Source organism: Alosa pseudoharengus, unplaced genomic scaffold, assembly GCF_046254945.1.
Source record: "Alosa pseudoharengus isolate Yale_2024_CS ecotype anadromous, Long Island Sound unplaced genomic scaffold, YU_APseudo_1.1 YU_APseudo_1.1_scf_10, whole genome shotgun sequence".
In the NCBI taxonomy this organism is placed as follows: Eukaryota; Metazoa; Chordata; class Actinopteri; order Clupeiformes; family Clupeidae; genus Alosa; species Alosa pseudoharengus.
Window position 1 is genome coordinate 36,750,233 of NW_027468565.1, and position 26,462 is coordinate 36,776,694.

A 26,462-nucleotide genomic window follows, 5' to 3' on the forward strand; every position below is an offset into this window, starting at 1 on the left:
TTGGCTCTTGGTCAGGTTTATATAGTCTGTACCCATTAGATGCAGCCACTAGGCTATTTATAAGGACAATTAAAAGTCAGGCTCTTAATTTCATCTTGGAAGAGCCTGGGATCCGCTTTAGCTTGGCTGAGCTTCTGTCATTCCGCTCCATGTCCTTCTCTGACTGGCCCAGAGAGAATAACACTGACCGGGCAGTCAGGCCTAGGCCTAGTGGGAGTAGAGGGAGAGTGCAGATAATGAAGGGTAACGATGACTCCTTGTCTTCGTGTGTTCTTGTCCGTCTTTATTTTCCAGGACCCCTGGGATCAATGGAGCGTTTGTAATGGGATGGCAAATATAGCAGCTGTGATGTGTGTGTGTGTGTGTGTGTGTGTGTGTGTGTGTGTGTGTGTGTGTGTGTGTGTGTGTGTGTGTGTGTGTGTGTGTGTGTGTGTGTGTGTGAGGGGGGAGGTGGGGGTCTCTGTTCCAAACTTGTGCTTCATTGCCATGCTCCCGGTCCTACCATCTCCTTATTCAGCACCCAGCGCAAGTATGTGACGAGACGCCCCCGCCAGGCTACACCCCCTTGTGCAGCTCTGGCCAATGGGGCGCTTCGGTGGCTCAGGTGTCACTATAACAGATGAACTTAACTGGGCCAGGATGCTAGCAGTCTCCACAGACAATCGGTGCCAACAGGGGATCTTGGCTTCTTTTTCGGCTTTTCTGAGGTAAGAAGTGGAAGACGGAGAAAGAGAGAAAACCGCATGAATGGTGCAGATGGCAACAGAGAGAGAGAGAGAGAGAGAGAGTGTGTGTGTTGTGTGTGTCTGTGTGTGTGGGTGGGTGGGTTGTGCGTCTGTCAGGGAGGTACAGTGTGGCTCCTCCCCACCTCTGCCCCCTGCTGGGAGCAGCTGGATGCACATGGATCCATGGATTATAGCAATGCACACCTGCCAAAAGCACTGTCACTGTTTTGGAGCATTCACGCTTTAAAGCGGAGTATGACCCACAGTGTTATGGTCCTTATAGCAATGAACTCTGATGGAGGTCTGACTGACCAAAACGTGACTTTATCAATAAATTGGTTGCTGTTTGCTAGTGAGCAGCATTTTCTGTTTTTCTTTTATTAATATTAATTTTTACATTTTGACATAGATGCACCTAAGGTATAACTTTTCAAGGTGTGCAGTCTCCTCTCGATCCTTATAGTAATAGGGCAATTCCATGGAAAATTACGTTTTTTGTAACATCCATAACGCCAAAAAAAAATGTGATGGTATGGTATGATGTGAATGATTACATGAAATTTGAGCATTTGCTATTTTTGGCTGTAGAATGTACCTGAAGAATGTACATGAGAAAAAATACACAAAAAATGAAGGCATTTCACTGGCGTTATGGATGTGACAAAAAGTCAATTTTCCGTGGAATTGCCCAATATCATAAGACAGAGATGCGTGTGCTGTATACAAGGGGAGGCTCTAACTACCCATCTGCCCATTGCTTCCTGCAGACTAAAAACTCTATCACCTGATGCTAACCAGGGATGCTCTGGTATTTAGCTGTGGTTATGGGAGAGCGTGAAGGAATATGTGAAAGGGTGGGGTGCATGTGTGAACGTGCTGATAAGCAGGAAAGACTTTGTAGGCTTGTTTATGTATCCTGTGACTGTATCCACTCTGAGTATGGGTTTATGTATGAATCTGTACTATGTGTGAGAGTGTGTGTGCATCTGTCTGAGTGCGTGCGTCCATGCATGCGTGTGTCTGTGTATATGTATGTGTGCGTGTGTGTATGTGCGTGTGTGTATGTGCATTTGTGCGTGCGTGTGTGTGTGTGCCTATATGTGAGGATCTGTGTCCATATGTGTGTGTGTGCGTGTGCGTGTGTGTGTGACAGTGTATGTTAGTCTATTTGTGTGTGATGGTGTGTGTTGCACACAGACAGGTGCCAGGGCAGGCAGCGTGCATAAATTATTCTGGCATTGTAATGGCCGCGGGTCTCGGTGTTGATTGCTTCAGCTGTGCCAATGACTTGCTCTGGGCGTGCTCAAGTCACTGATGATGGCTGGACGGATGCTGTCCTGTGAGTCTCTCCAAAGCTGCAGGCTATGCTCCGGATGATGTGTAAATCGCCTTCCAAAGCCGCCATGCATTAGCCCCGAGCTGTTCTTATGGTGTGAATGACCATGGTGGTATGGGAGGGGCCACTAGGCCATGCCTTCCTAGTCACACCTACAGCAGAGGTGTGGGATAGAGCTTGGCGTTTAGAGGTCTTCCCAAAGGGGCCTCAAACACGTGCAGCACTTAGCTATGTCTGTGCATAAACAAGAGCGGGAAATGCAAAAGTCGGCAGGTCAAAGGGATTGCACTAGGCTGGGGTCAAGCAGGTCACATCACAGGAAGTAGAGCCAAAGTTTCATCAAATTGCTATATATGCTGGCGTCTTCCTGTGGCTATTGTGTAGTGTTTTGTGTTGCTGTGAGTTGCCGTTCAATAAGTTGTGATAACAGAACACATTCAGTCAGTGTGGATAAATTGTGCTATATTCTACACTCTTGATTGTGTATGTTTTGTATTCATACCCAACAAGGGGTCCCATCCACCATAAACATCACGTGTGGCACAACGGAACTGCATACATCCGTTGATTTGGACGTTGGGACATGTCCCTCAATGCACAAGAACTGTCCACAATGAGCCTATGTGAGCAGTGCCCACATAAGGAAGGGAAGTGTGAAATATAGATACTATTCTCAGAGAATGCACCTATACTAAGCTGGGAGCAGGAAACAGGATCCTGGAGCGTAGCCTGCAGTCATTTGCAGCTGTCTGTGTTGGAAAACCTTCTGACCCACGAGACCTCCTCCATCTGCATACATAGACCTCCACCATAAACATATCAAGACGGCACAGTAGTAAAAGTCAAGTGTAAAGGTGTTATCTTCAACATCAGTATAGTTGTTGTGTATGATAATGCAATGTGAGTTACATATATATATTCAGTGTATTGTAGTGTTGGTCATGTAGAAATCCACTGAGGCGTTTTGGAAATGTTTTAATGGCGACAGAATTCAAGTGTACTGTAATGTTGTCTGTGGGATTACTGAGTCTGGCAGGTGCCAGAAATAAGTGCTTCGATATCCACCTCAGACAGAACTAATTACCCTAACAGAGATTGGGCTGAGAAGCCCCGAACCTGAGCTTTGGCCTTTCATGTGACCTTTGGTCCGCGGTGGGTCCCAACCCCCAACAAGCGCTCAGTCCAGGTTTGAAAAAAGAACATTGTCATAAATCTAAGTTAGGGTGTCTTCTCAGCTATCATCAAATGGCTAGGCCCCTGGGTGGTTAGAGTTTCACAGCATTTCTGTGCCTGGTCATGACACAATTGAGCCAAGTCCCAAAGCTTAGTCTCGGAGCCAATCAGTGGCTTACAGCTTTATGGAATTTGCATAAATATATAATAAAAAGAGGTTGTGTGTAGATATAAGCAGGCACTTTGAGGGGGTATCTCAGTCGTTGCTTGACATGTTGCTTCAAACATAAGAAGAAGCCTTTATTTGTTTATGAGGGCGTTCACCAAAAGCACAATTCACATACTGTACACCACAAAGGTGCGATTTGTAAAAGCCTTCATCTTTACGATTTCTGGCTAATTCTTTCTTCTCTTGGAGGAAAACAGGCATAGATTTATAGTCTGAGAGTGCGTAGAGACCTCATGAATAGGGGGAGGGGGCGTTTCGAGGTCAGTAGCGCCACCCCAAGGTATAAATAAAGCCCCCTCTTCCACCTTCTCTGTGTAGTGCAGTCCACATCTTCACAGCTGAGGTGCCTCTGCTTTCCCTCTCTGCCTCTGCTCAGGTACAAAGTCCACTGCAACTATGGCTGACGAGGAAGTGTAAGTATCTGTCATCTCTTGCTGTACAACAAACCACGCCCATGCCTGCTGTTGAATGCACTGAATTTAATTTGGAATGTATCAGGATTTTAGACAAGACACTGCGTCTGATGCGTCTGTTTGCATAAAGATAATTGATAAAGTAAATGCATTCTTGAGCTAATTTCATTTTCTATCTTCATTTTACAGTGATCAGGTTGAGGGTAAGCACATTTATATTCAATATTGATGGCTTTATGTTTGTGTCTTTATTGATACTGGACTATGCAAGAAATCCTTGTGCCATGGGGGAGAGATAGCAGGAGAGAGGTTTTGTGTAGAGAAGACTGATGAAAGCATTTCACCATTGCAGTATTTCAGCATTTTTTTTGACATACATACCACAAGTGATAGATTTGAGGCTTTCTTCTTCAACACACAATTAATCTGTTATTGCTTTAAACAATTTAAAGGGATTCTACATAATGTTATGTTGTCTATCAATAAAAAAAGGGAGCTAGGTGCTTCCTGCTCAGCTAGAGATGACTTTAAGAGCTGTCTCTGCTAGAGCTCATCAAGGTCTCTCTCCTAAACAGTTTGAGGCTTGCCGGTACAGACCGCTCGTCTCCAGGCCTGTGATATTGACCTGACCAGGGGCGGCTTGCCTTGCCAGCTGTGCAGGCCATTACTCTCATCCCAAATAAATCTAGATCACATTAATTACAGAATGAAACCTAAAACCCACTGTCAAGTGGACACTTTTACAGCATGTTATAAGGCCATGGGACGCGGGCCATGGCGTCAAATATGAAGGATCAGGTTGTGTCGACTCACACATTCCCCATATTTTCTCTCTCTGTCCTGTCAGGTTCTTAGTATGAATGAATAATAATTCTGTTTTCTTTTCTTTTTTGTTGAAAACACAGAGGGAGAAGGTAAACAAACAAACGACTACTGTATATGTAGTGGAAGGTCTTGTTTACGTACTAATGCGATGTTGTGAACTCATTACTGTACATGTTGTGCGATGTTATCTTGTCATTTTACTGTGATGTAAATAACCTCCATACTGTAACACAAGTATACTTTTGATTTATTAAGACAATTTCTTAAGGCAAAGTGTAGGGTAAGGGTATGTATTTAGAAAAGTCAGTAAAAGATACAAATCTGGAGAGCTCAGGGGATAAACATAGACACTCTCTGTGCAGTGACAGAGATTCTTCAGTTTAGCAGCACCACCTGATCTGTGTCCATCCATAATCTAAGACATGTTTATTGCACGGCGAAGAGGCAGTATTTTATCATCACATGCAGAGGGAACCTGGGGTTTTTTTCCACCTAATTATTTACTTTTTTTATTAATATTAATTAATACAAGTGATTGGCAAGATGGTGTCATTTACAAAAAGCTAAAGAATACAAAAAATATATTTAAAATACGTAATTTTTTTGCCAAATGTTAGAAATCTATTTTTAGAGAAGCTGTCATAAAATGTAACCTCACACAGATCTGGCATGTCTTGCAGAGCTGTAAAGCAAATGTAGTGATTCAGATTCATTGAAAGAGCCAAATGTATCTTTAAATAACAGAAACCATAGGGCTATCCTTGCCAACTTCAATTCACATACCAGTCAAGCGATTTGGCGCAATATTCTTTCTGGTATGTAGATGTGTCATGCAAAGTCATCACAATTTGGTTATGAATATTCAACTTTCCCGTTTTAACTTAAACTTTAACTTTCCACCTTAATCTTGCCCTCAAGAAATCTCATGCTTCTCTATGCTGAAAATGCTCACTAGCTCCCTCTGCTGGTCACACCCAAGTGGTATCAGCTTTGCTCCATCTCATCATAACCCATCGATTTGTCTCTCTTTCCATATCTCTCCTTTTCCTCCTGTTCAACAATGCCTCACCCTCTTCACTGCTTTTTGCTCTCTGCACCCCTCTTTTGCTGCGCCAACCTCATATTTTCATCAATAACCATCAACCATCATCATCCTCATCACCATCATCATCACTGTCATCGTCGCCATCCCTATCATCTTCATCATCAAACTAACTTTGGGGCTGGGGTCTTGCTGCATGCTGCGTAGTGGTGGAAGTAGAAGTGGCTCCCGAGGCTGCCCCAGAGGCTGAGGCCGAGGCCGAGGCGGCCGCAGAACCCGAGCCTGAGCCCGAGCCTGAGGCAGCCCCTGAACCCGAGCCTGAGCCCGAGCCTGAGGCAGCCCCCGAGCCGGAACCGGAACCCGAGCCGGAACCCGAGCCGGAACCCGTGGCCGAGCCCGAGCCTGAGCCTGAGGCAGAGGCAGAAGGTATGTGGCATGTAGTATTCTTTCATCCTGAGCCCTAGTCCACCGCAGAAGTGTGCTCCATTCTCCCCCCTTATTCAATGCCAGACAGGGCCGGCTCCATCACTAGAGCCGCCCACCCAAATAGTCACCCACCCACCATAAACCCCCCTCCCCCCTCCCCCCATGCCCTGGTCACCGTGCTTACAGGGCACTAGGGTGCCACCATCCTCCTCGTGTCTGGCCACCATGAGTATAGCTAGCTGGGTGTATGTATGTGCATGAGTGACGTGGCTCAATGAGCTGTGAGTTTCAAGCTGTCAATGCTTACACCTTTCCCTCCCCGCTCCTAATAATGTAGCCTTAGCTACTTTGCCTTTAACTACAAAGCATCTCAAGCGTTCTTCAAATTTGCCTTCAAGAATAAAAAAAAACCCCACAAGTGTTCCTCTGGCTTCGCTTTATTTTGATAGCCAAAGTTTTCCAAAGTTTTGTGCTTTCATCAGAGTTACCTGCTTACCTGCTTACCTTTAAGGTGTCTTAACAGGCTATCCAAATAATGTGCTCTAATAATCTCTCCTCTCTCTATCATATATAAGTATATATACTCTTTTGATCCCGTGAGGGAATTTTGGTCTCTGCATTTATCCCAATCTGTAAATTAGTGAAACACACTCAGCACACAGTGAGGCGAAGCACACACTAATCCCAGCGCAGTGAGCTGCCTGCAACAACAGCGGCGCTCGGGGAGCAGTGAGGGGTTAGGTGCACTCAAGGGCACTTCAGCCGCTTCCTACTGGTCGGGGTTCGAACCGGCAACCGTCCGGTTCCAAGTCCGAATCGCTAACCAGTAAGCCACGGCTGTCCACATTGTCCCCATATTGTCTAACCCCTTAAATATGTGAACCATAGCCAGGCCAGACGTCATTCCAACACATTGGATCCATGCTTCTTAACCAACTACCGAGCTGTAATAAGCTTAGCTTGCCAATGCACTGCTCCCTATACTGTCTGCTTCACATGGTGGACTGGACACATGCCTGTGAGCCCAGCCACTGTCTGCATGTCTCTTGTCAGTCATGTGTGGCCAGGTTCTTGGTTGCTGACACATGAGTGGATGGTCCACGTCTTCCCATCATGGTCCCATCCACAGTTTTATTATTATGACATATTTACACACACTGGGTGTTCCCTCTGTGTGGTCTGACTTGAGACTTTAAGGGTTCTCTTTGTTCTCTGTTTATTTTCCCAGAGATACCTGATATTATGTTATCAGTGTGCTAAAAATTTATATTAATCTTTAATCTTTTGGCTTCTTCCACATACACAATAGTGGAATGAGCAAATACTTTTGATTCTACTGCAATTCTATCAATTGTATCAGTATGAACATCAAGTGATGTTAATAATTTATAACATAACATAGCATAACATAGCATAACATAACATAACATAACTATAAGTACAGTTTTTATTAACAAAAATATTTAAAATGTATACTGTACATCTCAATTAGAAAGCATAAAATATCAATTTGTGTCGTTTCCTCATGTATGTGATGCCCCTGTAAAGGGAGGCCATGAATCCCACAGTACTGTCCTTCCTTGTTAGTGTTTAACATCTTCCACAACTTTGTCAGTCTGTGGCAGTGTCATTAATCTTATATGTCCAACATGTCTGGCAGACAAAGGAGCACTGCATCATAAGGTGGCTAGTTCAGGATCTAAACCAAATTAGACCAATTTGTTTACTGGACTAAAGAGGTGAGAGAATACTATATGCTAACATATTTAACTAATATAATAAAATACCTCACTGTCTCCCCTAAACTGGCTTAGCATGGCGTGTGGTACTCACACACTTACATACAGAGGAAGGTGGAAAGAATGAGTCCAGAATCTTCTAGAATCAAGGGTGTGGGGATTGAATATGGAGTTGACCAATTCGAGTTTTGAGATACATTTTGCCAAAAGTACAGTTTAGGAATTCATATAAACATGTATATGTGTAGGATGTGTATTTAACATTTAACATTGTATCTTTTATGTTTAATGTGTCATTCATGTGCAGCGTTCTTTTTCATACTGAATTCATTTAATCTGTCTGCATCTGAAAAACCAACAACAAAACTAAACACCAATGTTTTTTTGTGACCTGAAGTCCATTACAGGTTAAAAGATGATACACTAATTTACCGTAACCACTGCCAGATTAGTCATAGTTTCTACTAAATGTCTAAGCCTGTAAAATATATTTTTCCCTCCTCAATGCAAAACAGAAGAGAAGCCAAAGTTCAAGTAAGTCATCATTTGCTCACCACCCATATTGTTAACTGATGTTCCATTCAATCTTATTTTTATTGACATCAATGTATGATGAATTTGGTTATTTGTTAGTGTGAATGAATGAATGAATAGATGGGTGGACAATTAAACGACTGACTGACTGACTGACTGACTGACAATGAATGAGTGAATGAGTGATTAAATGAAATTGTGTGAGTAAGCTGGACTTGACAGAGGAAGTTGTTTTTTGCCACAGACCCACTGCTCCCAGGATCCCCGATGGCGAGAAAGTGGACTTTGATGTAAGAAGGCAACACACACACACTCTCTCTCTCACACACACACACACACACACACACACATATTACTATAAACACATGTGTGCACCCGAAACATCTATACACACACACCAGCACAAAGCCACACCTTAAGAGGCAGGCACATACACTTACCAAAGGCCTCACATTCCCTGGTTAACAGGACATCCAGAAGAAGCGTCAGAACAAGGATCTGATGGAGCTGCAGTCCTTGATCGACGCTCACTTCGAGCTGAGGAAGAAGGAGGAAGAGGAGCTCATCGCCCTCAAGACCAGAATCGTGAGTGAGGCCGCCTGGGAGAGCCATGACAAACCAGACAGATTGGAATGTTAATGTCTCAGATTCTCTTTCAGTGTCCAGTTTGGGTCTGAGCTGATGTCTTGTTCAGAGCTTAGATGGCATGTTGGTCTGACACCATTTTACCTTAGGATGCCTTGAACGTCTGGCAACCAGAGTGAAGCATACATTTGATGCAAACAACAACCATCTCTCTCTCTCTCTCTCTCTCTCTCTCTCTCTCACACACACACACACACACACACACACACACACACACACACACACACACTCACACACACACACACTCACTTACAGGAAAAGCGCAGAGCTGAGAGAGCAGAGCAGCAGAGGATCCAGGCTGAGAAGGAGAAGGAGCGCCAGGCTAGACGTGAGGTGTGTGTCTCTTGCCCATCCCTGTACCTCGTGCCTCACACACACACACACACACACACACACACACACACACACACATATATACACACACACACACACACACACACACACACACACACATATACACACACACACACACACACACACACACACACACACACACACACACACACATATACACACACACACACACACACACACACACACACAAACTAATGTTCAGTCACCAGTCTACTCGTCTGTCTGTCTGTCTGTCCGTCAGTCTATCTTGCTGCCTGACATCATGTCACTTATCGCCCCCCCCCCCTCTCTCTCTCTCTCTCTCTCTCATTCCTCTGTCTCCTGCCGATTCATCTGTCCATATTTGTCCACCTGTCTGTGCCACCGCTCTGCCTGCGACCTGGCTCTGACTCCCGTCTGTTGTGATGTGCTGTGCTGACTCCACCCACAGGAAGAGAAGCAGAGGAAGGCTGAGGCCGATGCCAAGAAGAAGGCCGATGAGGAGGACAAGAAGAAGTCTGCTCTGTCGAGCTTGGGTGGAGGCTACAGCAGCCACTTGCAGAAGGTGAGTCCATTTCCTTAACATCTCCAACAAATGGGACTTCATGTAGTAGTTGGTATGGGGTTAATGGGGTTCATGTATGAGTGGGTATAGCAGACCAAATGTGTGTGTGTGTGTGTGTGAGAGAGAGAGAGAGAGAGAGAGAGAGTTGGCATGGTCATGTTTTTCTTTTAGTAGCTGTACTTTTGACCGGATTACTTGATTTGTATTGATGTTACTGTAATCATATATTGTGTATTCCCAACAAAGGCCGACCAGAAAAGAGGCAAGAAACAGACAGAGAGAGAGAAGAAGAAGAAGATCCTGGCCGATAGACGCAAGCCTCTTAATATTGACCATCTCAACGAGGACAAGCTCAAGTGAGTCTTACTCTGGGCCGACACGTAAATAATCATCTGCCTGGACAGGTGTGGGCCTATAAGACAGAGGGGCCAGGGTACATGCTGTTCCTGGAGCTGAGGCTCATGGGTCGTGTGCTGTTCCTGTAGCTGAGGCTCATGGGTCGTGTGCTGTTCCTGTAGCTGAGGCTCATGGGTCGTGTGCTGTTCCTGTAGCTGAGGCTCATGGGTCGTGTGCTGTTCCTGTAGCTGAGGCTCATGGGTCGTGTGCTGTTCTTGTACTCTAGGGAGAAGGCCAAGGAGTTCCAGGAATGGCTGAAAACTCTGGAGTCTGAGAAGTACGATCATATGGAGAAGCTGAAGAGGCAGAAATACGAGGTGAGAACATCCTCTGTGACACACACGCCTCTGTTCCTCGAAGTGCACTGACAAATCCAGGGAGATTATTATTTTGTTTATCCTCCGTCACAATGCTGCAGCCAACCACTTTACTAGTATTGTTGACTCTAATGTGTTAATGAAGTCAATGATGTTATGATCAATGATCTTTAATGGTACTGAGATCACTGTATTACATTCGGTTGCAGACAATTCATTTTCATAGCTCATAGTTTGCCACACTTTGTAAGATTAACCCAGCTTTGTTTCATTCCTCTCCAGGTCACAACACTCCGCAAGAGAGTGGAGGAGCTCAGCAAATTGTAAGTATCCCTGGTCAGACATTCCCACCATAGGGCATTAGCCCTGCTATGCATGGCCTGTGTGTGCCTGTGGCCTGAGCCAATGTGGATGGGATAGCCGAGCCAGAATACCAGACGACAAGAGGTGACTGAGGTACAAAACATCACATTTCACATTCCCATTGGCACTGTATATTTTCATTTCATTTTTTGCAGATGTTTTTAGGCAGAATTATTGTTGGCATTGATAAGTGTTGACATTTTAATGAAAAAGTATAAAAGTTTAAAACTGGACTAACTGGACCACCAATGGAAAACAAATGTCTGTCTTATTATACAACAGCTTGGTCTGGTCAAACAATTAATTTCTGATTGGAGGCGGGGCATTCTATGAGTCATGATGAGGTAATATTTAGGGACATTCCCACTCGGACACTCCACATGACACTCCACATAACACTCCACATGACACTCCACATTTTGCATTGAATTGCCTGACGCAAATTTTCTCATTCAAAGCGAGCAAGCAGTAATTTTATAACGTCACATTTCACAGTTATTGATTTAAGTTATTGATTGATTAAATTATTGAGTAAATGAAGTTGTATGAATTTTCAGATTAACATGTGGCATAAGGACAAGCGAACATGCAAATTCTTGTGTACATATAACCTCTCTCACTCAACTTGGCATCAGAGTGAAAACAGTTTGGCAACAGTAGACACCCAAGTGTATTAATTGGAACTATTTTTTTGCTCGTGATCTTGGCATTGGTAAGGGATATACCCACAGCTGTGACTACCTGTGGCAGAACCGCAGCCACGGGTATATCCCTTACCAACCCCACTGTCACTCATATTGCTGAAGCAGATAACTCTAAAACAGATCATTGACTATTATAGTGTTAATGTTCTAAATCACACACGTGGGCGTCTGAATGAGCCATGGGCCTTCAGGGGATTCCTTTTCTGAGAAGCTGCAGCTGGTGATGGCAGTAAGCAGGTAAGATTTGCCTGCTGGTTGTTCAGTCTACAGTGTGTTGCTGGTGATGGTAGTAAGCAGGTAAGATTTGCCTACTGGTTGTTCAGTCTACAGTGTGTTGCTGTGCCGCTTTCCCAGCTCATTTCAATGTCCAGTAATGGTAAGTGTCATTAGAAATACAATTTGACTGCTATTTTACTTTTTAACCCCATTCCCACTCATTGAGAGCTCTGCAATACTTTCTCTCTCCCTACATTTAACATCACTCCCCACTCTAAGATTACAACACAATTTCTATTAGAGGCCAAAAATGATAATCACTGGCTGTTGTTCCACAGCATGTGTGTAACTGCAGTGGACTGTAGATGAATGTTTATGTGCACATATTTTGTGACATTCCACAGTAGGCCGTGGAGACTGTACAAATGACACTGAACATGTAAAGGTCATTGTGTTAGCTCAGTGAATTGCTGACCTGTGTGGTTTTTCTCTGTCCCTGTCGCATTGTAGCAGCAAAAAGGGAGCTGCCACCCGCCGCAGAAAGTAGACGACAGCAGCCACACCAGGATCCTCCTCCAAATCTTCTACTACCACAGCTTAATGCACGGAAAAGAAATGTCATACCTTGCAATTTCCCCTTTTTCTTTTTGTGCTGTCCTGCAACATGTCACACACGTTGCGGTCAAAGAGAAACACATCCTCCAAGGCTACTTTCCCATAGGCAGTTCTGAAGCATTTTTCGTGTAAATAAAGTGTAACACTCCATCTTTGTCTGTAGATCTCTAATTATTCTAAATAAATAAAAGTATTTGATACTCTTCCATGTCCATGCTTTGCATATAAGTTGGGTCTATTCTCAAGAATGGAACTTTGTTATAGACAGTGACAATGAGTATGTAGGAGGTGGGAGGGTTTAGTTCACTCATCTTTCATGATTATGGGGCCACCATGTCCATTTCCTATTATGAAATGTGACCTTTTAATGTACATTTCTGTGTGGTGTGTGTGTGTGTGTGTGTGTGTGAGAGAGAGGAGAGAGAGAGAGGAGAGAGAGAGAACAACTTTGTTGTGTAGTATTCCTATGATTACACATGATGGCGCCATACTGTCGACATTAGGGAGTTTGGAGTAAACAAGAGGAGCCCCATACACTTCAAGAAAGTGGAAGCCCGTTGCCTACAAAAACCTGTGATGTTCGACATGTTCATGGTAAACTTGATCGACTTAGTTGTACGGGATGAATGTTCATCAAAATGATATGGCGTCATGTAGGCCCTAGTCGAAATCAGAGTCCGATGTCAACGAGATTCTTCACACTGACTAACGCAAAATTCTTCACACTGACTTTTCTCTCTCGAATTGTTTTTGTTGTCTATAAACTACAAAATTTAAATAAGAGCCTATCTATGATCATTGAGGAATAGCAGAAAATCCACACTTACATGTAATCCGTGCCGTGAGTTCATAACCTACCTTAAGATGTTCATGAGCGAAGGACGTCTGTGTAGTTCATTAAATAAAAGAAATAGCCTATTTGATTCGCAATAATATATGAGGTATCCAATGTAGTAAATTGCAGAAACATTAAAGCAATTCAGAATGTTGAACTGATCTTCTACATATCTGCAATATGACACTTCAACTCTTGAACGAACCTGCTAACCTCTTGGAGCTATTTTACTAGGGCTATTAAATAGTAGGCTACAGATAGATCCAAGCTTGGCAAAGCGGTAAAACTGCATATAAAATATGATTAATTATAGCAATACTGAATATAGCTGTCATAATTGATCATGTTATCATATTTCATGAAATGTGTCAAGATAAATTGGTGCCAATGGTCAACAAATACATTTAAAAAGTAGGCTAAGGCAAAATTAGAATTTATGTTTATTATAATCCATGTCTATTGTTAGCAGATGACTGTCTTTTCTTAATAAAAATGATTAGGCCTATATATTTTTAGGCGGGGTGGATGTGGTCATTAGAATACTGTGTTCACTCTGGACACTCTTAAGTCAATTCACTTTCTCTATCTTTATCGTTGTCATTCATGCATTTACACCAGAATATGGTTTATAAAAAGCTTTCTTTAAATTTATATGGATCAGTGGAATATCGATGTAGGCTAATACGCACTACATCGATTAGGCCACTATAATATGAAATTGGTAATTATTCTTGCATGAAGCAGAATTAATAAATTAGCTAAAATCAAACAGAGTTTCACAACACATTAATGCTACTTTATAAATAAATTTATTTTAATAATTCAGTCGACAACATTTGAAGATGTATAAATATAAAGTATAACAATCTGACACAAATAACTAAAAATAGCGTCCCAAACAGGCAACAATTAAATATGCTAGTTTTGTTTGTTTGATGCTTTTTAACAATTCTTATTTACACATATACAAAACTGGTCCTCTAAATTTATCATAGCCTATATTCAAAATGGCTATTTTCTCATGAAAAGTCAGGAAAGAAAATATATATTCATATAAACTGGTGAAGGAAAATATGTACAAAAACACTTATATTAATGGTCACATTGAAATTCTTTGAAATGCCTATTTAAGAAACTGCAATTCCCTCCAGTCGCTTGAACACCATCACCGTTTCTTACAGACGAAAAGAGAATGCATTCGTTTGCATTCGTTTCCTTCACTCTGCATACACAGCTTTAGAGCTAAACACTACAGTCCGTTTGTTCTCCTCGTGGTCGCGATAATTTCAGAAATGTGCAGTTCATTCCACTGCCTTTGTCTTCGCTACTGTGGCGAAGTTCTTCATCAAATCTTCAAAGATTTTGGTAGATGGGGTCCCGGGGTGGCTGGCCGCTGTTAGTGGGGGATGGCACGGACGCTCCTATCTCGCTGAGGACAGAGCCTTCCTGGGAAGAGCAGGGACTTCCCTCGGATCCCTCCTGGACCGACAGCATGGGACATGCGGGTGTCTCTGTCGAGATTCTCTCCACAATGCTGGACAAGCAGTCAAGACTGGACACTACGGAATTCTTACTGTTTCGGTTATCTGGTGGGAGAAAATGGGAGAGAAAAACATGAGCTATAATTGACTGTTGTTGAAGTAAAGTAGAATCATGAATGCGTAAAAATATGCAGTTAATTCTGGATACGCGAAAGGATGCTCCAACACTTACCATTTTGTGTTTCTGCAAAGTAAGAGCTGTCATAGTTTCTCCTCCGGGACGTGCATGTGGGACCACTGAAATCCATCTGTAGATTAAAAAAAAGTAGAAAATTGTCAAGTTGATCAGTGATCAGGCATGGATTATTTTCAACATTCAGTCAACATTTCACCTTTTACCGTGTCAATTAAGTCATTCAATCGGTGTCATGAACGTAGGCTAATTCAAATAACTGCTATTGTAATGTATATTTTGAAAAACGTAAAATCCCTCAACTGGCATGTTTGTATGGTGTTTGTTCATTTATTTACCATTCCATCGGAGCAGTTGGATCTGGGACTGGATGCGTCCGAGTCGCCGTTGTAGTGCTCCAGAACGGGATAGTAATTTTCATCCTGACCCCGTAGAAGAGACTGGAGGGATTCGATGTAGCTGATGGCATTTCTGAGAATCTCCACTTTCGGAAGCCTTTGGTTAGGGTTGGTAGAAGTGCACCTCTTCAGTGTCTCGAACGCGTCATTTACTTTGCTGAGGCGTCTCCTCTCACGCATGGTGGCCGCCTTTCTGCGATCGGCGTTGGTGGTTTTCCTTTTGCAGGCTTTGCAAGCCCAGAGCAAGCACCTGCCCGCCTGGTGATGTCCGCTTGGCGCCCGTACGTGCTCGTCCTCAATGTGATGGTCGTCTCCCTTAAGCAAGCCCACATGAACCAGCCTTGGGTCCAGGTCCTCGAAAAAATGCATGTCATTGGTATTGAAACACGGGTCATCATAAAAGTCATCTGCAGACGCTATGGGGAAGGATATATCCGACAACTCCATCTCTGTGCCAAAGTTAGAATGATTCTGTTACGCACGAGTTTGATTTGTTAGCTATCACAACACAAGGTACGTTTGGCCCAATTGTTCAGTTGAAAAATCTATAAACTGTTAGAGCGTTTGAGAAGAATTGTTCCACTCTGGCCGTTCGTACCCTTGTGGTACCTGTTGCTGATGAGAGCGCTCGAGTGTTTTTTATGCTACTTGCTAAAGTTTGTGGGCGTGGTCCCTCGCCAGGCTGTCCAATGGAAATGTGCGCCGTAGTGTGGGCGTGGGAAAATAATGCGGTAATATTCACCCCGTGTCTACAAGACCTAACTTATAGTCATTTAACAGTCTATAATCATCACCATAACTCAAATATCCTACCCTAATAACTGAATCAATACAGGGACAATAACCAATGTTCAGCTTATGAACACTGATTAGGCTACACTGAACATGGCGATCTGTGCAAACAATTAGGTTTTTACAAAGTGCCATGGAACTTTACATCACCGATGTTATTAGCAAGATCTAAAAAAAAAGAAAAACTTCTGTTTAAAAATAAAAACGAAATTCCCTTCTTATCTTTCTGTAGAAGTTTGAAAAAGTCGGCCAGTAGTTAACAAAATAATTTGTACAACCATGTTTAAACCACGAGTGGGCTGATTCAATTAAGCAGCCTAACCGAAATATCTTCGGTACCTTTGCTGTAAAATATGTTAATATGTGAAACAATAATTCAACTTACGTGAGACGATACTAATGTCAAGTATTAGGCTTTAATTAAGGATTGAATATGCAATAGTCTTATATCACATGTTGATTTTGAACTGGGTTGGGTGGTAGGCCTAGGCTATATGTAATTATGCAATTAACGATAAGGCCTAAATATCCTGAAACCAATGATGCCACTTAATAAAATGCCTAATATAGGCCTAGCCTACATATCACATTATACTACTGCCTTCAGTGTTCCCATAGAATCAGTATTGTAACGTTCGTGTAACAATATTGTAACCTTTTTCTTTGACAAAAAATATCTCCACTGTGGTAGTGTCTGTTTCTGCATTTATCCACAATGGTGTTTTCCTTTGATTTTGGATTACATTTCCCCACATTTTTTCGCAGGCTGTATGTAACAGCCATGACCATCATAATGGATGATTCTCATCCAGCGTTGCAGATTATCAGCCTTCGACAATAGATGGCAGCAGTGAGTTTCTTGCAATTGTGTACTGCCCACCCTGAGATGGCAAATTCATCAAGTGGCCTATAAGCCTGCTACATCGTTTGAAGCTTGTTTGACCTCAGTGACCCCTGATATTATAAGCATCACAATTAACCTCTTATTCTTTCACTATAGTCCTGCCACTGCATGCAACCTCATTCATATTAATAAACTAGATAAAAATATACTTCTGAATTCAAGACTTTATTTCAAAAATGCTTGTAACAGTCTTTTTCAAAGTTCAAGTTCAAAATAGAGACAATACTGTGAAGGGTCAAAAAATAAACTCAATAAAATGACAAGGCAAAAACCTTTGCCACACCTTTTTGACATGCTCCCAAAATATAGTGCTTAATGTCTACTTCTGTGACAGCCCAGTATTTCTTACAGATGCATAATGTGTCAATGTGACTACGGACGTAAATACTGTGGTCTGACAATTTATGTCATGTCAAACAAATGGAGTGATGGCTGGTCTACAAATGTGTATGAACATATATTCTTTTAATCAAAAATAATTTCAAAAGGAAAATATCTTTGGAACAACAAAGTTCAGGAGAATCTTTCCACAAAGGCCATAGAAACAGTGTATTCACTAGTAGTCTATTATTACAATTTAAATGTGACTGTGCTGAAAACATTCAATACAGCCTACTACAATTCAAAACGGGCCTGCCTTTCCCATACCAATACTGACAGGTCAGCCCATAGAAAAGTTCCCTACAAGCCCTACAGGTCACAAAACACTCTCTACAAAACACTTTACATCAAGTGGACATGTTACAGGTTAAACTTCCCTTGGCTGAACATAACCACTAGAGAATGAGGCACAGACGGGACAGATTTAGATGCGGCCTAAACCAGCCTGGTTTTTATGCACCCATCAGAGAAGAGCAGGAAGTGAGGAAGCTCAAGCACTGGAGGTCAGTTCTTCCTGGAGCTGGTCGATCAGGTATTCTCCGTAGCCACTCGCTCCATCAGCCGTGCAGCCCATTCTCCGGGCGTTGGTCAAGAGGTCGCCGAGCAGCTTGACCTTCGGGACAAGCGGGGTTAGGAAGCGGCTCTTGACCACGCTGGCGGAGTGAGGGTCGCTGTGTTCGCGGGCGAGTTGGGAGAGCTCCATCATGACGGCCATCTCCTCCTTCCACTGCGCCAGTGTCAACTCCAGGGCAGGGAGCAGACCGCACACCGCCTCACTACCGGGTCTCTGCCAAACGCACGCACACAGGCACACACACACACACACACACACACACACACACACAATGGGCAAAAATCCACAAAAGTTATCCTATGCTGACTAGGTCCAAAAGAGAACAGAGACTTGGAAAAAATTGTCAACAAATGCCATTGGATAAATTTGAAGATAAACTTTTAAAGGTTTGAAGTGTTTTTTTCTGTTTTTTTTGTTTGTTCTACTTTCAGTTCAATAAAACAATAAACAACAACTGTGCAAATGAATGTTTTTGGTCAGAAAGTCCATGTTTCATGCAACACCTGTTTGACCTTTTGTTTGTCAAAGATCAAATTACTTTTATAAATCGGAAACAAACACAACCTATACATTATTAAGAATTAAAAATATAAATATAAAAGTAAGTAAAAACTCAATGTATGGCTTAAACATGGTTGCACAATGGAAAAATAGTAACATTTATAACCACACAATGTTTTGGCAGATCAATGGATAACAAGGTGTTCCAAATTGCTGCTGATGGACCCCAAGTTGTCCCAGTCTGGATTGATTATACATGACTCATAAAACCCAGCGCAAGAGAGGAACTGAGCCTCGCACACATCACCAGTGGCCGTGCCACGGCTTACATCTGGAACTACAATTAATGCAGTGTCCTTCCGCCATTCTGCCACCACATTAATCTCGCCAATTTTCCGGAACTCAGAGGAAACGTATACCCCGACAGGCATTAGGACAGAGATCCCCCTCAACCCCCAGGGGGGGTTTCCAACCCACCCCCCCCCTCCACCTCCATCCCCTCGACTCCACTCTTCCCCTATACTCAAGGTCCCCATCTTTTTCCTTCTTTCATACTTTTACTTTATTTCTTATTACTTTATTTTTTATTGACTTTCTTTCTTTTAATTTTCCCTAAAAATCAGGAAGGATATGACCAATATTGTCCAATAGTTCATTCATTATTTAAAAAAAGAAAAAGACAAGACTGCAGTTATGCAGTCTGAAACATTAATGCGTGTATTTTCACACTTCTCCCAATTTATTTACTCAGATTTTCAATACCATGTTTTAAGTGTATGTATTGTATCATGAAGTAGTTTCTTTTGAGAATTATGAGGTCGTCCGTGGTCAAGGTTTGGATTTGATGTGTTTATCTCCATATGTTTCAATACATCTTCATATATATCTCTGGGCAGGTTTGTGTGGTAGTACCATGCATGTGAGTATGTGATGGCTCAGCCATTGTTAGAAGGCCAGGCTTTACCTTGATGTCTTTGTTGCAGTACTGCCCTCCACGCTCATTCAGATACTGGAGCATGGCTTCTGCCTGTTCCTGCTCCCTCTCCGACTCCAGTTGGAAGAAGCTTGCAACTCTAGGAAGGGCCAAGTTATCCTGTTCAAATATCTTTCCCTGGAACAGAGATTGAGGTCACGGTTATGGCTTTAATCCACTTAACTGGGCATTTGCATTGTGCCAATCACCAATGAACACACAAATGTGCTCTCTAAAACTGTGCAACTGTCCAGTCATTGATACAAATATAGAATGTTTCTGTCCACTGTTTCATCAAGGTGATGAGGAAATATCTTCTGAATTTTTAAGATGAGGAAACTTGTCTGACTGCTTTGGAGTAGCCTAGGCTACAATACTGAATAAACCGTGTAGACCTACTGAATAATTAAGAAATGCAGTTGCAGATAATTTGATCTGTTTGCCATTTCCATTTCTGATTTCTGACTAATGTAGGTCTTACCTTTGCTTATTAACACAGAGTCAGTGACGTCACATACCAACACATTCGATCCTAAGTATGAACTGGTGTAGGCTATGATTGAAACATAAAAATCTCTATATTGTATTATTTTCCCCCCGTGAGTCTTTATTTTATACATGCTATGCATACCCATAATTCGTTACATTGTAACGATGTAATCCTAATACATCAAAGTCAGTGTAACTGATACCCCTTACCAGTGCTTGAAGTCTGTAAGCGATTTCCATAATTAAGGTCGAAACGCCACAGAGACTCTCCTCCACGACTGCTGGGAGATTCTGCTTAACCTTACTACCGACAAATACACGGTGCGTCTTACAGATCGGCAGGTTGGTTTTTAATCTTTTCCCGCTGGGCTCCGACATGTTTGTTTCGCGGCAGTGGCTTCAAGTAGGCTAACTCGCGGAAGAATTATTATAGTGATCAAGTTGCATCAGCGCCTCCTGCGCTTTTACATTTCTTCACATCCCTTATGACGTCGTACGGTAGTTGGTCAATTAAAGCATTATCATACAAATACACCAGACTTGAATTGTTTACAGTCGGAGGTTGCTCGAGCGCGATTAAATTTAGACGCAAGGACATGCGTCAAATCATTTCCCGTTCGACTTGTCAAGTTCATCCGGTGCATGCTAAACACGGCGTGCTGTCAAAGGGACTGGCTTTAGAAAACGTTTCTGCCATTAAATAGAAAAGTGGGCTTAACCTTGTCTCTTTTAATATCATACATGGGTTCTAAGTAAGCTATACACAATCTAAATCTATGACATCTTTATATGTTATAACTTAATATTACCTGAAACTCATGTAGCCTTATGTCACAAATTGCCACGACCATTTCCGTCTTTATAGTAAGACAAACTCTTTCAATTATTTATTCTTAACTACCAATAATCATTTTGTCTGTAATTATTGCAGGAAATGCTCCAAATTTGACCACAGCTTGGTCATAAATGCCATTTTCCTCTGACTGACAGGGAACAGTGGCCTGATTAGGGGTAGTCAGATCCCCCTCCCTCTCCTGCCTGAGTCCTGAGGATGGCTGACCTGTTGACTCCTCTGTGTAGACAGTTGTTGTCACCCAGCATGCTTTACCTCGCATTACGCTACAGTTAATCACCACCCCCACCACCAGATCCAGGACCACATGAAGGGGGATTGGCTGAGCGGTCTACAGTGGCCCATTATTGATCGATGGCCCATTTGTACTGTGTGTCCCTCTATACGTTATGATATGTTGATATGCCACTGTCCCACTTGTCTCGACACTCGAAGCCTTTGGGGATTAGTGCACCCCCATATGCCTGTCGCTCTGACCCCCGGGGGGGAGATCCTCTGCTGTTTGGGGGACGGCCCCATGCCACTGCAGGGCTGGGGTATCCCCCGAGGACCCGTTGGCACAGTGGGGAAGGAAGAGGAACACCCTGCTCCTGTCCAGCCTAAGGTCAACAGCACCAGCACCCTTGACATGACCTCTGAAGTCTGGAACAAGCACAAGTAAGAACCCTGGCTGGCCTTTAAGTGTTGCAAATTACAGGCACGCTCCATGAAATGCAGGAATCACCTTCTTTCTTGAATTTCCCCTGGGGATCAATAAAGTATCTATCTATCTATCTATCTATCTATCTATCTATTCTGTTGTTAATATATCAGCCTGCAGTTAATACATCACTGATTGTGTTGCTATTATTGCAGAGGTGTAGCACTTTCATTAATTGACTGTATGTTGCAAACATTTTACTAAACATGGGAGTTTTGCTAAACCCTGAATAATTGTATCAAATTCTGCTGTCTCTGTTTAAACATTTTGTTATGAAGTGTTATGATTGTGATCCCTAGCTTTCAGAAAAGGTAAAAAAAGCAGTTCCTGTGTGATTCAGCCTTATTTCATCCCCATGTACTCCTGTTTTTCAAGATTAGAGACGTTTTTATTTTTTAGCTCAGCCTACGCTTATTAAAACATTCTTAACATATACTTTGTAACTCATAGGAAGTTGCATAGGGATTGATTTGTTTCAAAATAAATATTAAATAGTATAACTAGGCTACTAAATAGTCCTATACTCCCCCCGCCCCTATCTGTGTAGTCATGCCAAGTCACTGTATATAATGTCAAAAGGCCTGATAACCTGGGTGAACCCAGACGAATCTGCGATCATTTTCAAATTTGCTCTGAAGATCCGTCTGGCTGACTTGACTTGAATTAACAGCAACTTGCGAAATCACAGAAAACCCAGGAACCAATCACACATGGGCTTTATACAATGACACCAGAAAAAAGGAAGCTATTTGCCTGATGATGGTCATCTGACCGAAACGTTGTGATATGTAAAGTTTTAACTGCAAATGAAGACGGTGTGCGGGAGCGTCCTTTGTTCTGATGTTGGTGACCCTGTCTTCTCCGACTCACCCGTGCAAGGGAGGTGTGCAAAAGCACTCCACGTTCTCTTTATACAATGACAGACAGGGGAATACGGTCAGGAACACTGTTGAACACGTACAATGCCTGTGCTGATGGCGTCAGTATTCATCGTCGTGCACTTCTTTGGAACTGAGTGCATTTGCATTGAAATCTTTTGGATGTGCCAATTTAAGTTTAATTATACATAAATTATAAATACATTTTACTTATGTTCGCCTCTGTTACATTCACCTCCCTAAATCCTCACTCCCATGATCCGGGTCTACGGCACCACTGTAACAGAGGTTGTAATTCTTCCACCGCTCACGGCCCTCGAACCCGCCACCTTGAAACACACCGGCATGGGAGTCGAACGCTCTAACCACTGAGATAAAAGCCCAGGCTCCCAACTCAGCGGTTAGAAGCCTTCTTACGGTTAGGGCTGTGAGGATTTACACGGGCAACTAGCACGCTAGCTCAGTTCACCTCCGTTACACTTACTTTACTTACTTACTTAATTTCACTGCTAGTCACACCCCTTGGCAATCGTAAATGAACAAAGCATTCCCAGACCCATTCTCGTTCTCAATTGACATTTGAGAATGGGTCTAATGAAGGCCTAATGCTTTATGGAGATTTCTTTAGTTAAAAACATTAGACATGACATAGAAATGGGGCAGCTACAAGTAACTGCAGTGTCCGTACCACATTTGAGTCCAAGTGCCTACGGGGACCTGGGTTAGAGTCCAACCTTTGGTCATTACCCGATCCCAACCCATCTCTCTCTCCCACTCACTTCTTGTCAGTCTTCACTGTCCTATCTGAATATAAGCCAAAACACTAGAAATGGGATGAAACAACATTTTAATGCAATGGAATAAAAACCCTGGCTATGATCTGTGTTCCACTGAAGTTAGCCAACGAGTGCCGGGCCAGTTCTCTTATAATACCTCAATGTACCACATGTGATGCTGTATTAGATATGATGCAAGTCAGAGGAAGAATGGCGCGTCCAAGAGAACTCGAGTCCGAGAGAATTCCACATAGCTCCTTTAACCCAGTGAAGGCAGCAGAGCGACTCCCTCACATCACACCTGCTCGGAGCTGTAAAGACGTTGGCCAGACTCGTGTGCCCCCCCCACAATGACAGCTTTGTGTTTGGGACAGGCCCCTAGCCGCAGATTACATTACCAGCGGGGATTACGATGCTCTGGACACTGCCTATATGGGAGACCAGGCCTCTCTCTCTCAGACCCCTCGAGAGCTGGCGTGTCGCAGTGGTGTGGGGATTATTGCAGGAGACCCCCAGATTTATGTGTGCGCTGCCCAGGAGCCAAACCAGCACTCTGTTTGTCTTACCTAACCTCTGTGCTCCGGCAACTTGTACCAGGCGAGGCTCCTATCTTGCGTCTGGTGTAGCCTTCGATGACCAGGATTGTCCTTACTTATTGATAGCCTGAGATGGCTCAGAGTGGCTAGACAGCCCTGCTCTTATGATATGTTATCCAAACAGAGAGGAATTAGACAGGGGACTTAAGGGTTTGCCAGAGAGGTATTGTCTTCCATTGAATTAGATGACTGAGTTGAATCATGTTTTAATGAGGAGTGCTCTGCCAGTGACACCAAAAACCTGCTGCATTAATGTCTGTTCACTTGCATCCTCCCAAAATGGTTCTGGTTCCAGTGCAAGATTTTAATTTCATGACAGATCAAATGTGATTGACCTATTTTTTTAGGCCAAGCACCTGCAAATAGCCTCTTTTTTGAGTGGACCTATTCAGCTGAAACTAGTATTGCTAAAATCTTGTTTTAAAAACTGTTTTGGCACACAGAGTAGTGTTCTATGTATTATATAAAAAAAGAAATGCAGTGATTTCAGTGAACATTCAGACTTGTAGTGGGATAGTTTCATTGTCACTTATTAATTACTTGCCTGATGTCATCATACTCAATTCAAGTCAGAATTAGAGTCTGATACTGCTCCATTGGGATGTGATTATGGTGCGTGTTTCAACCGATACAGGGGCTCTTCTTCTCCATAAATGCCTTAACATTGTTTTCTGGTTATTGCGCTGTCAATATTGTACAACAGACGTGATAGCGAAATATAAATGTCTACCTTTTAGCAACAGCGTTTTTGTTAGGAAGAACCGGGAAGAATGATACACTTTTTATTTAAGACCCCGTTCACACTGCAAGTCTTAATGCTCAATTCAGATATTTTGCTCAGATCCGATTGTTTTGTTTGGCTGTTCACATTACCTTTTAAAATGTGGCCTATATTACATTCCAGTGTGAACTGTTTGCGGTTTTGAACTGACCCGCATGCGCAAAAGAACAATAACAATGACATCAGCTAAGTCCTGCGCAAGGGGGCAGGCAAATTCCCGGAAGTAGAAGAATCGACGTAGGCTGGAGGGACCACCTCTCTGCTAACTCCCATAGAAGCCCATTCATTCTATGATTTTTTTGAAATACCATAACTTAATATAACATATATCCTGTGCCGATATTGTAGCTTCTGTGTAATCTACATAAACACTACAAAGGCAAAACAGACTCCACTACCTCGTCCGTAACGTTAGTTACCCGTAAGAAGAATGGTTAGCTTGTTCGGTTGGAGGGAAGCTAGCTTTGACATAATCTCTCTTTCGCGCCGTAGGGAGATACATGTAACCGTATTGTTTGGATAAGAAGCTCAGTCCACCTTACTGTATGACGGTAACTGATAAGCAAAACCTAGCATACACGACCGTATGTTAAGGTAAAGCATTACACAGAGGCAACCTAATAATAATAAAAAAAGTAAACCTAATTTTTTTAAAAACGGCACTAATCATTTCAGAGGTTTTCGAAAGAAGATTAGCTTCAAGGCTATAACTTTTTTGTTTTGTTTTAGCATGACTGTTTTTGAAGATGATCATGTGTGGTAGCTTCAACATTAACACGACTTGGTGAGGATGATATTAATAATACTAGATGTACCGCAGAGCTGTACAAAATATGACCGCCGCCCAGTCCAGCACATTTTTTCCACAAAAAGAAATCACGCTGAAAGGCCTATATGATTCTGTCTCACTAAATTGCATTATCCACACTCAATTCTCACTGGTATCTGCTAGACAACAAGTACCAAAACATACATGTAAAATTCATTTTATACAACCCCACCTCCATCTTGCCTGTTCATAATTCTGAGAAATTCTTGATTGTTTGTGTTATGTTTATGTTATGTGTGTGGGTGTGTGTGAGTGTGTGTGTGTGTGTGTGGGTGTGTGTGTGTGTGTGTGTGCGTGCTTGTGTGTGTGCCTGCGTACAGTATGTGCCTGTGCATGCAAGCGTACATATGTCTACTGTGTGAGTATGTGTCATACGTATGATTACTGTGAATGTATGTGTGTGTGTGTGTGTGTATCTGTTTGTGCACATGTGTGCACATGAAATGGGTTAACATGACCCCTGGAGGCAAACATACGGAAAAAAATGGTCATCCTAGGCCCTACAGTTCTCAAGATATTCACAGAGAACTGTGTCTGCCCTACCCTCCTTTCGGAGGGTCCAGTCCAGCGGGGGGGCTACAGATCAAAACGAAAAATGACGGTTCCATGCTATCCATGTTGGGGTACATGCCCACCAAGTTTTGTGTACCCCGGTCTTTCAGTGTCCCGGGAATCCTTGTTGGTGTACGTCACTAAATGTACACATAAATTATTTTATTGTAAGGCCCCCCATGAACGAAAGTACACAAAACTTGGCATGCATTCGGAGGGTGTCATAATGATCCTACACTTTTAATTTTGTGCAGTTTTGACCATGTCAGCCAGAGATATTGTGATGAAAACACCTAATTTTTTGCTTTTTAATTTTTAACTAGGTGGCGCTATACATGAAATAAGTGGTGATGGGATGGGTTGACATGCCCCCTTAAGAC

At 42.7% G+C, this 26,462-nt stretch overlaps 3 protein-coding genes across 4 annotated transcripts; 1 reads left to right on the top strand and 2 right to left on the bottom strand.

Moving 5' to 3' along the window:
* Positions 1-513: 513 nt before the first annotated feature.
* Positions 514-12,740, top strand: LOC143141160 (troponin T, fast skeletal muscle isoforms-like). 2 transcript variants are annotated; one of them, XM_076302404.1, is made up of 13 exons: positions 514-707; positions 3,782-3,876; positions 4,066-4,079; positions 5,951-6,169; positions 8,424-8,442; positions 8,687-8,732; positions 8,911-9,027; positions 9,343-9,420; positions 9,872-9,985; positions 10,232-10,341; positions 10,608-10,698; positions 10,981-11,021; positions 12,492-12,740. In XM_076302404.1, exons 2-13 carry the CDS (start codon positions 3,860-3,862, stop codon positions 12,526-12,528), a joined length of 903 nt encoding a protein of 300 aa, XP_076158519.1. In that variant the 5' UTR covers positions 514-707; positions 3,782-3,859; the 3' UTR covers positions 12,529-12,740. The 2 variants fall into 2 exon arrangements, with proteins under 2 accessions (XP_076158519.1, XP_076158520.1); XM_076302405.1 differs by having other exon boundaries at positions 3,840-3,876.
* A 1,590-nt stretch (positions 12,741-14,330) lies between these two features.
* Positions 14,331-16,047, bottom strand: LOC143141186 (myoblast determination protein 1 homolog 2-like). The gene is made up of 3 exons (XM_076302406.1): positions 15,444-16,047; positions 15,145-15,220; positions 14,331-15,017 (listed from the first exon to the last, which is right to left on the bottom strand). Exons 1-3 carry the CDS (start codon positions 15,948-15,950, stop codon positions 14,785-14,787), a joined length of 816 nt encoding a protein of 271 aa, XP_076158521.1. The 5' UTR covers positions 15,951-16,047; the 3' UTR covers positions 14,331-14,784.
* Positions 16,048-17,345: 1,298 nt separating this feature from the next.
* On the bottom strand, positions 17,346-20,727 carry LOC143141202 (ferritin, heavy subunit). Its single transcript, XM_076302407.1, has 3 exons — positions 20,328-20,727; positions 19,620-19,766; positions 17,346-18,367 (listed from the first exon to the last, which is right to left on the bottom strand). Exons 1-3 carry the CDS (start codon positions 20,493-20,495, stop codon positions 18,071-18,073), a joined length of 612 nt encoding a protein of 203 aa, XP_076158522.1. The 5' UTR covers positions 20,496-20,727; the 3' UTR covers positions 17,346-18,070.
* Between the last annotated feature and the right edge of the window lie 5,735 nt (positions 20,728-26,462).

Excerpts from the sequence above, each read along its gene's own strand:
- LOC143141160 (XM_076302404.1), top strand. Across the intron at positions 9,028-9,342 it reads TCGCCCTCAAGACCAGAATC|GAAAAGCGCAGAGCTGAGAG; the intron begins GTGAGTGAGGCC and ends ACTCACTTACAG. Across the intron at positions 11,022-12,491 it reads GTGGAGGAGCTCAGCAAATT|CAGCAAAAAGGGAGCTGCCA; the intron begins GTAAGTATCCCT and ends GTCGCATTGTAG.
- LOC143141186 (XM_076302406.1), bottom strand. The coding sequence starts at position 15,950 with ATGGAGTTGTCGGATATATCCTTCCCCATAGCGTCTGCAGATGACTTT. Across the intron at positions 15,221-15,443 it reads CCAACTGCTCCGATGGAATG|ATGGATTTCAGTGGTCCCAC; the intron begins GTAAATAAATGA and ends TTTAATCTACAG. Across the intron at positions 15,018-15,144 it reads CTTTGCAGAAACACAAAATG|ATAACCGAAACAGTAAGAAT; the intron begins GTAAGTGTTGGA and ends TTCTCCCACCAG.
- LOC143141202 (XM_076302407.1), bottom strand. The coding sequence starts at position 20,495 with ATGTCGGAGCCCAGCGGGAAAAGATTAAAAACCAACCTGCCGATCTGT. Across the intron at positions 19,767-20,327 it reads CTTACAGACTTCAAGCACTG|GGAAAGATATTTGAACAGGA; the intron begins GTAAGGGGTATC and ends TCTCTGTTCCAG. Across the intron at positions 18,368-19,619 it reads ACTGCAACAAAGACATCAAG|AGACCCGGTAGTGAGGCGGT; the intron begins GTAAAGCCTGGC and ends TGCGTTTGGCAG.